At 32.9% G+C, this 16,168-nt stretch overlaps 1 protein-coding gene across 3 annotated transcripts in view; it reads left to right on the forward strand.

Moving 5' to 3' along the window:
• LOC149802453 (uncharacterized) overlaps positions 1 to 15,067 on the forward strand; it is a 106,181-nt gene extending 91,114 nt beyond the window's left edge. For all 3 annotated transcript variants that reach the window (XM_089951686.1, XM_089951687.1, XM_089951685.1), the window contains 3 exons: positions 4,625 to 4,768; positions 9,119 to 10,168; positions 12,999 to 15,067. In XM_089951686.1, the coding sequence (XP_089807812.1) occupies positions 4,625 to 4,768; positions 9,119 to 10,168; positions 12,999 to 13,471 (1,667 nt within the window). In that variant the 3' untranslated portion in view covers positions 13,472 to 15,067. The remainder of the gene's footprint in view (positions 1 to 4,624; positions 4,769 to 9,118; positions 10,169 to 12,998) is intronic.
• Positions 15,068 to 16,168: the final 1,101 nt, after the last annotated feature.

Here is a 16,168-nt window from a genome sequence, read left to right on the forward strand (position 1 = left end):
TATTTAGAAATCGGAAGATACTGAATTTTCAATATTTGACGTTTTTATGCTTTTATTATAAGAGTTAATACCGCGTCTCTTATGGAAAACAACAGCATGATAATCGATGTTAATTTATTATTCGATTAATAATTATGTAGTATTTTTATTCAAGTTGGGGCTTAAAAGAAACGTCAATATATTTTGTTAACATCTGGATCATTTTTTGTTTCAAAAATTAAATACATTTGCAGATGTGAGAATTATTGCTGGAAGGTTCGGACGATTTGGATTTCACTGTATTGGCTTGCATGATACGTATGCTGATCGATATAATGCGTCCAGATTTGTTATCTTTATACAGTTTGGTGGACACACAAAATGAGTTCCAGACACAGACCTAGTGCAAATAACATCAAAAAACCGTAACTGGTCCATCTGATAATACCATGGATGTGTCATAGTTACAGAAAACATTCACTCTGCATAGTCATAAACAGCCAATACAGTCTCTTTAAACATAAATGGGATTGCAATAATTTCAAATTCTGTATGGCGAGCATTTATAATTTACAAGTGTTTCACGATAACTTAAACATGAAGAGGTCCTGTTGGTTCTAAATAAAACTAGTGCCGATCTTTCCCACTATATGCCGCTGCAATGACAATCTGCAGATATTGTTAGTAATCTTTCTCCTTGATAGCTAGTCATGTCGACTAGTGTTTTCTACCAAAAAACTTATCATGACGTTTGAAAAGTTCTTGTATATATATGGTGTCGTTGTTATATGCATATGGTGAACATGGAAGTAAGCTTCAAAACGTTACTATCTGACATTTTCATCAGAAGACTTATCACAATGTCTTTGTGGTTCTGAATTGAACTCTACTATTCATGCTCATATTATCTAGATGATCTTAAATGAAAATGATGCAAACTGGCACTCAATATGCATTATTATCTCCACTCATTTCAAATGGATAGCTTTATCAACATGGTTTTTTCAACGAAGGATTTGTGTGGTACCTAGTTTGTTGAAAATGAAATTGTTAGAAAGTGTACATACGATATGGATAACAAGGTGGCTATGGTGAACATATTGAAATCATTATTCTCTTGAACTGATGGTAAATGTTAGCTTAAGGTTTACATGAAAAGCTTTTTTAAATATGTCCACTTGGTTTTAAATTAAAATGGTGCCTATTAGAAATATAATATGCCCAGTACAGTAGCTTATTTAAAAATTGTATCACTGTTTAAGACCAGCAGTTAGAACAAATGGAACTAGAATGTCAGCCCCCTTCGAGTTATTCATGCTTAATTAAATGTTGCCTGATTTACACCAAGTCCGATTTTTGTATGTGTCGATTTACAATATGCTTTAATTCTCTTTAGTGTAATAATTGAGACTAATTATTTTGCATTTTTGGTACTTACAGGTCTATTAAATAAATTAAGGATTCCTGGTAATTACTATATAAAAATTGATTAGAACCAGTCAAGAGATAGGAGAACATTAAACAGAAGACCTGGTGGTTTGAGAAACCATAATAGTCTTTGTTTATCTATTTCAATATATTGCCCAACCAAAAAGGACACATTCTCGCCATTTCTGGCTTTCCGCTAAGTTGCATAACAACTCTAGTTCATATCGGAACAAAGAAGACGGCACAAATCAGCATCTTATCCTGCCTTGTTTCGTGTCTACGTTAGCCCACGAGGGTGGTAGGGGTTCTCAAACAATGTTCTTGTCACTAAGGTGAGAGGAACCACATAAACGTATTTTCGGGTGCAGCACCTTGTTTTCCTGAGCTCATGTGGTTTTATCAACGCATACGCGTACACCGGAAATAGTTCTAACCTATGAAATATAACTTTGCTAATTAGTATTTCGAAGTTGAGATATATTGTATTTTCTAAACACTCTCATCATTAATAATATCGATCACAATACTAAGTTGTGGGTAATAATATCCAGTCAGATCAGTAAAAATAGATGCAAACATAGGACTTAATCTGTCGGTCCAAATATATTACAGATTCTGGTCTTGACTCTTGTTTTAAATTGTACTTTGTTGTGAAAATCATAACACAAATGAGTCTGAATGTAATTGTATAAATTAAGCCAGTCTGTCTATGCATGTAGAACGCCTACAATGATATAATTTCAATGACTTTCTTCTTTTCAAAGAATAATAATTACATGTTATTCCAAACAACTGTGATCATATTTGAGAGACTTTAAATGATCTTTTATTCATGATTTCACAATACTAAAACTCCTTTGGCGAATCTTGATAGCCGAACACAAATTTCTTTAGATGAGTTAAATTAGTATATAGATCATTGCAATGCTAAGCAGATATACAGAAGAAAATGTCTTATCTTTGATTCCTGCAAATTATTCCATCCAGCCTCGAGCATCATCTCATTATGGAGATTATTGTTAAACATATAAACTTGGTAAGTTTTAATTAGTAGAAATTCCCTACAAAATAGAAAATAAATTGAAATTCATAACCAAAGACTTCCAGAATTGTATTCATAGTGTCACAATTTCATATTAATTACCGTTTCTCGGATCATGTAGGTAGTGTGATAAGCTTTATAATGCAACAAGTATTGCATGTAAAAAGATGATCATGAATGGACCTGATTATGGAATATCTGAACCTTTTCACATGATAATAAGCATAATATCTTTTTTGTCTGGTAATAAATTTTAGTATGAGCGAATATCGTGGACTGAATAAGTTTGTTTGCTATGGACATGTGCTGAATAATTTTGCCTTGAGTCCTGTTAAGATATCAGTTTTGTAACAGAATTCCTCTTTAGCCCATATTTGTACTCATTTCCGATGGTTTTAATGTTATCTTGTTAATACCTCTGGAATTCCATGTGTAATCCATACAGAGTGTTTTTATAAAGCTATGAGACGTTGTTGTGCCATGTCTAATGATAATATCAAGAAAACGTTCGTATCAGGTAATTAATAAGGTGAAAAAGTTTTCAATAACGTGCATAAAATTTCTTGGCTTGTTCTAAAGATTATATGTAAAATTGAAATTACCTAAATTCTTTAAAACATATATGTCACAATTTTATGAGAATGTTTCTCTATTTTAATTTGATTCCTTATAAAGAAATCAAAATTGTCGTTTGAGCCAATGTTGGAAAAGTTGGGCTTGTATACATATCAACAATGGGTTTTTGTGAAATAGCAGTGAAACTAGTTGGCACGTTAAAGGTGTGTAAACGCCATAGTTTCCATAATATCCATATCTTGGTTTAAAACTTTTATGTTGAGTAAATGTTGTAAGTGTCACAGCCTAGTTTGACATTATCTCATTAAATACCAGAATATAAGAATTACAGTACTAACTGGCAACATCTGACAGAAATACATTGTGATTAGTCAAAATAGCATTGCAATCAGATATGCACGATATATATTTGACCTTTATAGCTTTATAGAGAGACACTTACGTTTTCACAAAAATTGATGAGGAAGAATATCTTGATGAGGTCACTTGACCTTATTTTACACCTTTGTGTCTAGTGGTTAAAGTCTGCTTACAGTTTATTTCTCTATTACTGCATCATGTTTATGGATGAATTATTAAATTAATTTTTGGACTAAAGATAATGTACTATTTTACTAGAACTTTTGCAATTTGACTCATACCCACATACAGTACCTGAATAATTATGTAATATATATATATATATATATATATATATATATATATATATATATATATATATATATATATATATATATATATATATATATATATATATATGCAGCATGAGGAGTACAGTCACAATTCGGAGACATATACTTTATGTTGCATGAATCTTTACGTTAGTTTCTCGAACACTATCGCAGAGTACCCAGCCAATTCAGAAAGATCCAAAGTTTTGCACCCAACTAGTATGCCATTGGAGAGCATTGTATAAGTTAAAATAAACGTTTTCACGCAATACTGCTGTACCATCTAGCCATGCTGCCTCTTGAGGCAGCTTAGTTTATCGGCAAGTTTTAAAAAAGTGCAGTGTCAAGAATAGATTTGTGCTTTAATTGGTTTCACATGGAAGCTAGCACAATCACTCTGTGTCAATTATCAAGAGGTGCACAAAAATAATAGCAACTAAATGAAGCTTTTTGAATTTCGAGCTTTATTTTCAATGATAAAGTTGCTCGTTATATATTATTTATATAATACTGTATCTAAAACCATTGTGTACACTGCCTGACACTGAGACAAAATAACGACGACCTGCAAGATATAAATATACAGGTAATGCAGTGATATCCATGCCCATTCTTATAACAGGAAGTCTTAATGAAGAAGATTTTTAGTCAACATTTAAGACTTTAAAATGTTGTATTTCTTTTTTCATCACTTAACATGGAAATATGTTACTCTGAAGTTTCCAAGATTGCAAGGTTGTCAAATTTGTTAAACTTATAGATACATGTAACTGTGTCCTCAAAACAATCATCTGAAATTCGATCTCTTTCAACAATAAAATGGCAATGAATCAACTGATTTTTTTCATTGTTAATGTAAATTTATTTAACTATAATGTACAGCTTGTTACCTATCCACTTCAGAAGAATTAAATTCGATTTATTTCAGCAATGTTTTCTCTCTACGCTATATTGATTGCTGCTGGCGCTACCATTGTAATCATCATCATCATAACCATCTGCTGCTGCCTATACCGACGCAGGAGAACGGAAACTGGAAAACATTACGGGGGAGAATTGGAAGAAAGGAGAGGTATAACCATCATGCACACAGATTATAGCTGAGTTAAAAAGTGAACACCAAATCTAAATCATTGATTTTTAACTGCACCAGGCAAATCAAGTACGTGTCTACAAGTCAAAAATGCATTTACGAAAACAACACAACTTATATCACACAAGTGCAGTGAAGTTATATAAAAATAATAATAATAATAATAATAATAATAATAATAATAATAATAATAATAAAATGATAATAATAATAATAATAATAATAATAATAATAATAAGAAGAAGAAGAAGAAGAAGAAGAATAAAAAGAACACGAAGAAGAGGCAGAAGAAGAAGAAGAGGAAGACGAACCTACCTATTATAATAAACATTCATAATACTTTGAGAAAAAGCTCCATATAAAAATATATATGCTTTTTTTTCTTCGCAATAATATTATTCTACTGTAGACAAATCGAAAGGTTCCATTGAAAACATTTTTCAGAGATACTGTCATCAGCTTCTCAAGAAAGATGATCCTTGATTGAACATAAATATATCCTACTCATCAGAAAACTAATTTTCTAATATTGACATTTTTTGATAAACCAGTCTATAACAAAAACCATTTCCTGAATATTTCATCTTACCAGTTACCCATAACTAGTTGTACATGTTACATGCCATCTTTTATTCAGATGTTAATATCTTGTTAATGCCTCCAAACGCTTCCTTGTTTCTTGAGAATCTTACTAACGCCAACTCAGTAGCTAAGCCATATCTGTTCGGCAGTTTTAGAAAGAGAGATGAGTCATTATTATGAAAACATAAACTGATGATTAGCCTAACAGTTGCATTGCATGACATGTGCCTGCATCACAGCAAATCTCTGTATAAGTAACATTTCTTGTTAACATCACTCACCGATATCAATTCCTAAGTTTACTTCTTTGGATTGTTCATTAAAAGCTGTTATTATGCATTCAGTAAACAAATACAAATAAGGTTAATTAAATTACGCATATTTGTGTAATCTTTTCTCTTTGACCTCTCCTTAAATAATATAAATAAAGTACACAAAATACAAACAAAGAGTTTTCAGATACTGCTAAGCAAATTAAGATGAAATTGTTCAGAAAACACTTTGGTATTTGAACCATTCAGAACTGTATCAAGTATGACAGTATGCCACAAAAACTGTATTTTCACAATAGAATCCTAACGTTTACAAAATATTATCTTTTCAAAACCGAATAGTAGATATAAACGAAATGTAACAAAGGGCTTCTTAGCGCTGAGGCTTTTTAAACTTATACAAATAATATCGAACTACCATCAAATTTGAAAATCTTGTTTTTGAGCTATTTACCGTTGTTAAGAGTCATGTACCAACATCGGATTTTCGCTACGTTGTGACATAGGGTCACATGTTTAATTTGATGTCATGGGAGAGTTTAAGGGTGAAAATGGCTTTTGATTAATAGCGGCAGTTTTCCATTTAGTAAAGGTCATGATTGGTTCTTGAGAAAAGCTATTTTGTTCAGGAATACATCTGTAAAAGACATGGAAATGTTTCTTTAGAAAGAATTGGAACTTGATTGCAATGATTTATGTAGCATGGCGGCGACGGTGTTGAATAGCACTGAGTCTAGATAGATTATTGGACAATTACAGGTACAATATAATTTAATTATTTTTTTAAGTAATTAGAACACTAATCGGGTTTGTGTTATTCCTTCCCATAATTTATAAAAGATTAGCGTTACAAATAAAATAACGTAATGAAAATGATATTTTATCATGGATCGCTCCGAGATGTTGTATTGATAATTTTATATACTGTTTTACGATACATACTTACCATGGGAAATTGAAACATTGAAAAATATTTATAATGAATCGTTAAGGTATATGTGTTTATTAAAATATAACTGTAGAACGAAAAAAAAAGAGACAATGAGTTTTATTTTCCTGTATATATATATAATTGATTTTACCAGTTTAATATAGCTTATAAGTAATCTTAGAAGTATTACACAATTTTCGATATGTCGAACATTATCCAAAACAAAGAAACTAGTGGGATTTGTTCTCTGAGATGTTACAGTTCAATACTAAAAATAGAATTATTTAATTATTGTACATGTGTATAAGATTTAAATAAAATTAGAATATCAAACGTCAAGGCAAGAAATTATACTTAACCTGTATGCTTGAGCAAAAAGTATATAAAAAATAGGAAGCATCTACGTTTTCAATTTTTTAAGTAATTTGTAAGTAATATTTGTATCAGTTTTCTTCAATGAATTTTAAAAATATGTTAGTTGAGTGTCAGGTATCAATATATATATATATATATATATATATATATATATATATATATATATATATATATATATATATATATATATATATATATATATATATATATATATATATATATATATATATATATATATATATATATATATATATACATATATATATATATATATACATATATATATATATACATATATATATATATATATATATATATATATATATATACATATATATATATATATATATATATATATATATATATATATATATATATATATATATATATATATATATATATATATATATATATATATATATATATATATATATATATATATATATGTTATTGTTGTTTTTGTTGTTGGCATCCGTTAGTCTCGAGAGACGATGGAACTGCGCCCATGAGAGATGTCCTGGTTGGTGGTTGTGCAGCGTCTGCTTGGCTAAGTAGTCCAATGCGGGTGTGGCAGTCCCTGCTGCACTTGCTGCACTTGAAGGTTGTGTCAGGTGTTGGTTGAAGCTGCTTCTTCTTCCTCTGCGATCGTCTTTCATCAGCTAGCAAGCGTTGCTTGTCCTTTCCGGCTTTCAGGCCAGTGATCAGAGCATGTCGCCAGCCTGATCTGTCTAGAGCGTCCCAGGTGTTGACATCAATATCAAGGGCTTTCATGTCATGCTTACAGACATCCTTGAAGCGGAGATGTGACCGTCCTATCGACCTTTTGCCAGAGGCGAGTTCCGAATAAAGAATGTCTTTAGGGATCCGTCCGTCAACCATCCGACGTACATGGCCCAGCAATCTGATGCAGCGTTGGCGGAGGAGTGTGATCATGCTGGGAATCTTGGCACGCTCGAGCACCTCGTTGTTTGTTACTCGATCGCTCCAGGTGATCCCGAGTATGCGTCGGAGGCATCGCATGTGAAAGGCGCTCAGTCTTTTCTCTTGTGAGGCGTACAGAGTTCATGTTTCACTGGCATTCATGAGAGTGCTTAGCACGCATGCACGGTACACGGTGATCTTAGTGTTCATGGTCAGCATGCTGTTGTTCTACACTCTCTGCGACAACCTGGAGAGAGTTGTTGATGCCTTTCCGATCCGCTTGTTGAGCTCAGCATCAAGCGAGAGGTTGTTGGTGATGGTAGAGCCAAGATACATGAACTGACTCACCACCTCAAGTTCGTAGTTGTTGATGATGATGCTTGGGGGGGTCCGCGTCCTGAACCATCACGTTTGTTTTCTTTAGGCTTATGGTTAACCCAAACTCATCACATGCTTTAGCAAAGCGGGCCATCAGGCGCTGAAGCTCAGCTTCTGTGTGGGTGGCTAGAGCAGCATCGTCTGCGAAGAGCATGTCTCTGATGGCTACTTCACGCACTTTGCTCTTTGAATTCAGTCGTGCCAGGTTGAACAGTCTACCGTCTGATCGTGTGTGTAGGTAAATCCCTTCTGTGACGTCCCAAAGGCGTTATATATATATATATATATATATATATATATATATATATATATATATATATATATATATATATATATATATATATATATATATATATATATATATATATATATATCAATCGGGGAAATATGAATTACCAGACTGTTGCGTGTAATATAAAACTTGTTGAGATGCAGAAGTGAGAATAGCCTTAACCGCAAAATAGTCGCATGTGTGGTTAGCCAAATCAAACTAGTCATTGAAATTTTGTTTCTGCTACAGAACAATAACAGCAGAAATGACCTAATGTTCGAACCTATTAATAAGTTACAATCTTAGAAGTTTGATCATTTTTATAAGCAATACTCAAACATCGACTTCAATGTTTCTTTCATAATAAGTACCATTTCCAAGATCAAAATAGCAATATCAGTTGGTCATAATAAAGAACCACTGCAAATTAATGAATCTGTCAGCAATGTGTGCGGCGATAAGAAAACAAACAATAAATAATGATATAGATGTTTGTTTATCGCTTACCAATGTTCAAGAAAAATACAAAATAAATAAAAGTGCAAAACGTGTTGCAATTATCATGGAAAACATTAATTCATAACGTATTTCATTTTTAGTGGAGATACCAGAACCGTCCAGCACTCTTCAGCCAATAGGAATTGTGACTGAAAACTTTCAAGAGATTGTAGAAGCTCTTAAAGCAGGTCCGTCTGATGCCCGCGCTATCTCTATTGTAGATAGAATTTTACAACGCGGTAAGAACAAATTAAAAACAAAGCTTCTGCGTCATCTAGAACAACTTCTAGCAAGGAGAATGGCCTCTGTTGAAACACGGGCAAAATGTAAAATATGGGCAGGTACACAAATGTCCACTGGCAAAATAGAATTAGTATGCCTTTACAAAGGTACCCTGAATAGTAGATTACAAATCTTTTTCAATATAGATATATTCTACAGCAACGTTGAGACACCGGGACCATTAAATGACGTTATAAACCTAAATGATATGAAATGGACAATGAGCAGTAAAATGGATGCATTACGTATACGAGATGCAATAGAACAACATGGCAATAACCTTTTCAATCAACACAGCAATTTGCAGGTTATATGTGGAGGATCCTTCACGTTGCATGAAAGACAAGGATTTGTCCAAACAAGAACAACGATTATTCTTTATTGTCACGCAAAAGGAATTAAGCCGATTGGAGAAAACGAATTCCCCTCGGTCCTAAAATTTAATAACATAGATATTCCTGTGGATATCCGGGAAGGGTTTTTTGCACAGTCCATTAGAGATACAGCATGGCACGGAAGGCTTTGCATGGGAATTAGTATTGGCGAGAGAGGTCAACACTTGTCTGGGACACTTGGACCTTTTGTTGACTTGGGCAACGACAGTCATGGTTTTTTAACGTGTGCACATGCTGTGGGAGATGTAGGCACTTATGTAGTGCAGCCATCAGAAGAAGATATCGGTGGACGGCAACAAGCTACAATTTGTGGAAGTGTTCTAAGACGGGTATTTAATCCAAACTTTACTGATAGAAGGAATGGCCACAACAAAGTTGTTGGGGTAGATGCTGCTTTAGTTAGACTGAATGAAAACAGACCTAGAGATCCTCCATGTTTTCCACGTATACCATACAACGAGTTGCGTTTAATAGGTAAGTATAATTCTGAAACAGATTTTTTTATGTTTTGAATATTTAGGCTCTTGATACTATTTTGAGTTTTCCTATACAAGGGGCAAAAACAGTGAAAAGGGATAAGATATGGATATTGTACAATAAATAAATGTTATCAAAAGGCAATAACTTTTTGAATTGGGACAAAAGTTACTGTTTTGCGTGAGGACAGTACTCTTAATAACTTTGGAATTATCTACGCATTAGTTAGTAACGAAACAACAGACAAGGTTGCACATGATGAAAGTGTAATCTGGAAGGAAAAGATGACACTATTCTTTTCTATAACATGATTGGAATAGAAACGTCCATAAATTGGTGCCATTACTAAAATTTTAACGTGGTATAATAACTCAATGTTTCTTATGCATGAGCATAAGTTCAATGGATGAAAATGGGTGTCTAGAATTAATAGAATATGGCATATGTCCAGCACAAGTTCTCGCAGCTTTAATGCATATGCAGTACATGCCATTAGCTCTAGGCAGAGTATAAACTGATTATGAGTACATCATTAAACACATTTGCAGTCAAACTCCCGCCAAAAGATTTCGTCTCCTTCATGATATCGTACATCTGTTCTCCTGGTACAAATCTTGCCCTTCAGATTTTGTCCTGGTTATAATTAGAAAGCTGCATCTATATTTTAGTTCGCTTCTATCGTTGTTACGTATATTTGATTTAAATTATATTTAATTTAAGTTGTGTTTGATTTGATTTGATTGTTTGTGAGTTTTGGAATCTTTTTGTTTTCTTTACATGTCAATGCAATGTAATTTTGTTTACTAGTAATTTTATATTTTCAAGGAAATCCAGTTTGATCTGAATTTGTCCTTAGATACCTAATAATAGAAACTCTTGTTTCTACTTTTGACTTAGTTCCTGACCTTGATTGAGAGTCAAATATACAACCTTTTCTCGGAGTAAAATGATTGATTCTTATCAAGGACAAACAAGAGCTATGTGACCTCTACCTATAAACATGATCATATGATCCTCTATGTCGAAATTAGGCATTTCCGAAATTGCGAAATACTTATTATTAATAGTGATGCTTAGAGAGAGAGAGAGAGAGAGAGAGAGAGAGAGAGAGAGTCCGGGTTTTAAACATTCGATGTCAAATTGTTTTCTTCTGTTTTGTCCAGCATTGAATTTTTTAGTTTTTGCGTTGTTTGCTAATTGTTCATCACATTATTTGGACTCTAAAAGATTAATTCGTTTATTGTACTCATACAGAATTCTTGAACAAAGACGTTTCATTAAAAAAATTATTTGGATTTCCAAAACCGGAGGATTTAATTATTGTGTTTCTACAAGGAACTGTAGACATCAACACAGTGCAGGTTACATCATACGTCATCGCCTTCCATTTTGGATTCTTCGTCGGGACTCGAACATGAAATCATTAGAACATTTTAACATAAGGACTTCGAAAACTTTATTCGTGGACTATTTTAGGATTATTTTTGGATTTCATTCTGGAAATCGGAAGTTAATATATTTTCATTTTTTACAGAATATATTCAGGGCAATAAATTATTTGTTATATTTTAAAAACCTGCTTTTTCACTCTTTCTTGTGTTTCGTTTATTCGAGTGTAAACACGTAACATAAGAGGTTGTAAATGTTGTAACTGAATAGGTAAAGTTGTAATGTTGACTACATCAGAGGTAACAGTGTCCATTTACTCTTCAAGTCTTCTAAACTGATAGTAAACGAATTACCCTGGCATATTGTTTTTTCGGACCTTTGTCGAAATATTTATTAATGTTATTAATACTTGTAGAATTGTAATAATGTTGGCAGCAAGACAATTTCCCAATACAATCAGTTCACTATCCATCGTCCTGCAACTGAAAAATACATGTATAGTATTGCAACTCTTCCCAGACTACATTGAGGATCAGTTTATATATAGTTGGTCTTGACTAAAACGGTGTCCAATGTGATGTAAAGCTGTTTATAATTGAAAATGTTTCCGCTTAGACGTCCAACATGTTTGGGACTTCATGTAATCCCAAACGTTGCAATATTTACTACTAATATGACTGCGGTTATGGTCAACCTGAAAATCTTGTTATGGTTCAAGTGAATGCCGTTAATGACATGCAATTGTCACAAAGGATCTTATAATTGTTTGCCTAGTTTGTCCTACATAAAACCGATGTCAATCAAACATCCGTCCTGTATGGCTACCATAGAGACCAATATGACAAAATGTTATCTTTACAATAGAGATGTTTTCAACACTCCATAATTCAAAATATCTAATAACCTTATCCTGTGTTTCTGGGACAAAATCAGCAAGTACAATATCAGTATTTTGAGAAAGACTAAGTTTTAGAATGCTTTTATCAAAACTTGCAAGTTTTATTCAGTAGAATGTTTACTTTTTATCACAGATTTAGACACCAATCAAAAGAGTAAATGTCAATCACAAAATCCAATATAAAGTGTACTTGTCTAATGTACAGTTAAGTGATAAACAAAACAAATGCTGAATATAATTATTATTCCCTTGGAGATTGGAACATGATCTTGCTAATTACATTATCGATGACGTCTGGTGGGATTAACCGCTTCACTTAATTTATCTTGTCTTCACGTTTCTTTGGCGTAGGCAATGTTATCAGTTTATTGATATATTTAAATGAATTATACAATAATACAGACACAACCTAATTCATGTAAATATCATTTGCATTTTAAATCATTTATTTTATATCTTTCAGCCTTGAGCAGACGTTCATTCTAAAAGAAATCATGCATTTGCTCCTTTTACTTTAAAAATATATTCTTTGTCTTGAAGGAGGGACACAACCTCTATATACTGGGGGCTCAATTGGATGTTCACAAGACTCATTCGATATATGGGGAAAATCGGTCATCAAATATGGAAGAACAACAGGGTTCAGGATAGGATTCATGGCTTTAGAAGGCACAATGGTGAAGATATTTGACTGGGGAATTGAATATGCGAACTGGAGGCAAGCACATATAATGAAAGGGCAATATCTTATCTACAGCACTAATGCCTATGGTCCGTTTGCAGAGCCAGGGCCCTATCGGTTTGCTGACCTAGGGGACTCAGGGGCAGGAGTGTTTATGATCGATGATAATAATCGGCTGACATTGATAGGAATAGTTATAGGAATAATGTGTACAAAATATGATCATGGGTGTATTGTCACACCAATTGAGTATGTCTTAGGAGCTCTTAATATATCGCAAGGTCAACTTAGATTTGATGAGAGAATGGAGACTGAAATAGTACATCTTTAGATGACTTCCTCTTTCTAAATGGTTTCAATGTTTGTTCGTTCTAAATATTTTGGTCTCTTTTACAGTATTTAGTGAAATGTCCATTGACTTTTGAACAAAGAATATTCCAAAGCAAAACATAAACAACATATATAGCATCAATTGTGGTGTCCTGTATTTTTAAAATATGTACGTTAAAGACATAGTCATAGAATATGTAATATATTTACTTTGTTTTGCTTCTTCATATATGAATAGTTGTATAATGTACTCACTGTATTTAGTTCTGTCCAAAGATAAATATATAATACATGTAACAGGTACATATTGTTCTTGGTTACAATAGATGTACGTTTTCAAACTGTGGTCAATATATTTGCACTAACTATGATAAATGTGATCAAAATATCTAACTTTGTAAACTTAGTATCAGCTATCCAACATTTAAACCTTTCTTTATTTGGAGCTTTACGGAACAGTAACACAAGTGGGATACAACTGGAGTGATGTGCCTTACCCAATGATAGACAGTGGCACAAGCTTGTCCGATGGTAGGGTTACAGCCAGCATCTTTTTTATTGCGAATCCTGCACGCTAGTTCTGTTTAAATTTTGTCCAGAGACCAGGATTTGAAAATACATAATCAATGCCTTTCATTTTTATCCACAGATAGAATGTGTGCCAAATCTGCAAATAATTTTTTCTCAACAGAACATTTGCAGACTGTTTTCACTATTATTTGTTTTTGATAAATATATATAGACTATCAGTTTGTCCAGATATTCACTTATATCAGTTAAACTCTTAGTTCGGTCCAGACAGGAACATTTACAAATTGTAATTGCAGTATATGGATTGTGTCCAGTTCTACAATATATGACATTTACCTGATAGTTCTGACGGGAGGGGTACTGGCTTGGGTGAACAATGTCCTATTGCCGTAATCGACAAGTTCCATTTCGATGTTGTGATCACTTAGCTAAGGAGATTGGAAACTGATTTAAAGACTACCTAACCAGTTGTAATTACGTATTTAAAATGTTGCATAGCTAAGAGTGTTGGTGCATTTATACAGCAATTAGGCCTGGTAAATCAGGTAATGATGGTTCTAATGTGTGCTGTTCTTTATTTTGTATATTTTATATTAAACAGGTGACAGTAGTTAACGTTTTGATTAATGAAACAAATATATGCCTGTGTATCTTTTTTTGAGGGACATCATCAGTGTCCAATTGGCTGGCTCAAATTAGCGTTACTTAAAAGGATTATGTTTCTGCTTGACAACACAAGAACTGCTCTTTCGTATAGCGCAATCCTTTCTCCATTTTAAGAGATTTGACCACTGTTTTTAATTTGATTTTCCTATTACTTTGTAATCAATGCTTTGCAACTATTTGCGGGCAAATGATATTTAAAATAATACCATTTGATTGTTACCGATAGTTTCTTTCGTAGGAGAATGGCCTCAAAGCAGGTGTCGTTTTTGTCTCCTCTGACTAAACTATATAGACAGCTTACTTTTGATGACCAGTTTTTGTTCATTGATTACCATTTCTAAATTTAATCACTGTACTAAATGTTAGTGCCAAATGAAGATGAATAAAGGAAATAACCGAATTAACTTTTGTTTAGAATTGAATACACATATACACATGTAATATTAATATTAGTTTTAGTTCACATACGAACATAAATAAAATCTGATATGTTGATTTTAATCACAGATGAATACACGTGCATTACTCACAGATTAATACGGGGATAATGCAGCTTGATGCGCACAATTCACAGACAAACTTGCAACAATGTGATGTATCTTTTTAGCTGTTTAGTCTTAGTCAAGAGATTATGTGAACACATCTTTTTATATGTATTAACGTGCGTATATATGCACATAGTCCACAGAAAAACATAAAGAAATATTGATCGGTTGAGTTTCTGAATAATTATGTATATGTGCTCTTAGAAAATGTTATATTCCTGTTCGGGTCTTGTCCACAGAAGAACATGCAGAATTGTTGTCCTTGTGTTTATTATAGTGCACAGAAGAGTACACTTTAAACATAACATCTCTGTTATAAGTGAATACCAACATTTGTCGATTGGACAATGCTCTCGTGAGAACACAGTGGTTATTACGGTTAGCCTAGTGGAATATCATTTGGTATCTAAATGCAAGCGTTGTTTGTTTCTTTTTCATTTCTTTTTTGGCCAAATGGTTTCTAGACGTTTTCGAGGTCCAAGAAAATACCATGAGGAGGTAGAACTTGAAAAAATATCAATATATACAAGACAGCGATGCATGCATTGAAGGTTCACATGTGCCAGAATTTACCCTGGTTGGAAATAAGTGGATCGCACTAAAAATGATTCGTGTATATAGCAAACGAAACACAAGATATGTCAGCGGGCTGTAGGTGGCACATGGGCCATGCTCTTAGATAATTCATTCAGTATAATCATTAATATTAGTCGCGAGAAAACATATGAAAGATGACGACGGGATGCTGTAAATATATCGTGAAGGTTTTCAAACTGAAATGTAAAATATTTTCCGATCAAAATGATATTGAGAAGTTAAATCCAAAGTGTCAAAATATATTAGGAAGATGTATCTTTTATTATCATTTTGAGTAAGTAAACTATATTGAATAATTACCATATACTGCAAAAAAAAATTATATATTTCACAGCTTATTTCTCATTGTATCAGATACT

Source organism: Sinohyriopsis cumingii, chromosome 3, assembly GCF_028554795.1.
Source record: "Sinohyriopsis cumingii isolate HCF-2022 chromosome 3, ASM2855479v2, whole genome shotgun sequence".
Lineage (NCBI taxonomy): Eukaryota > Metazoa > Mollusca > Bivalvia > Unionida > Unionidae > Sinohyriopsis > Sinohyriopsis cumingii.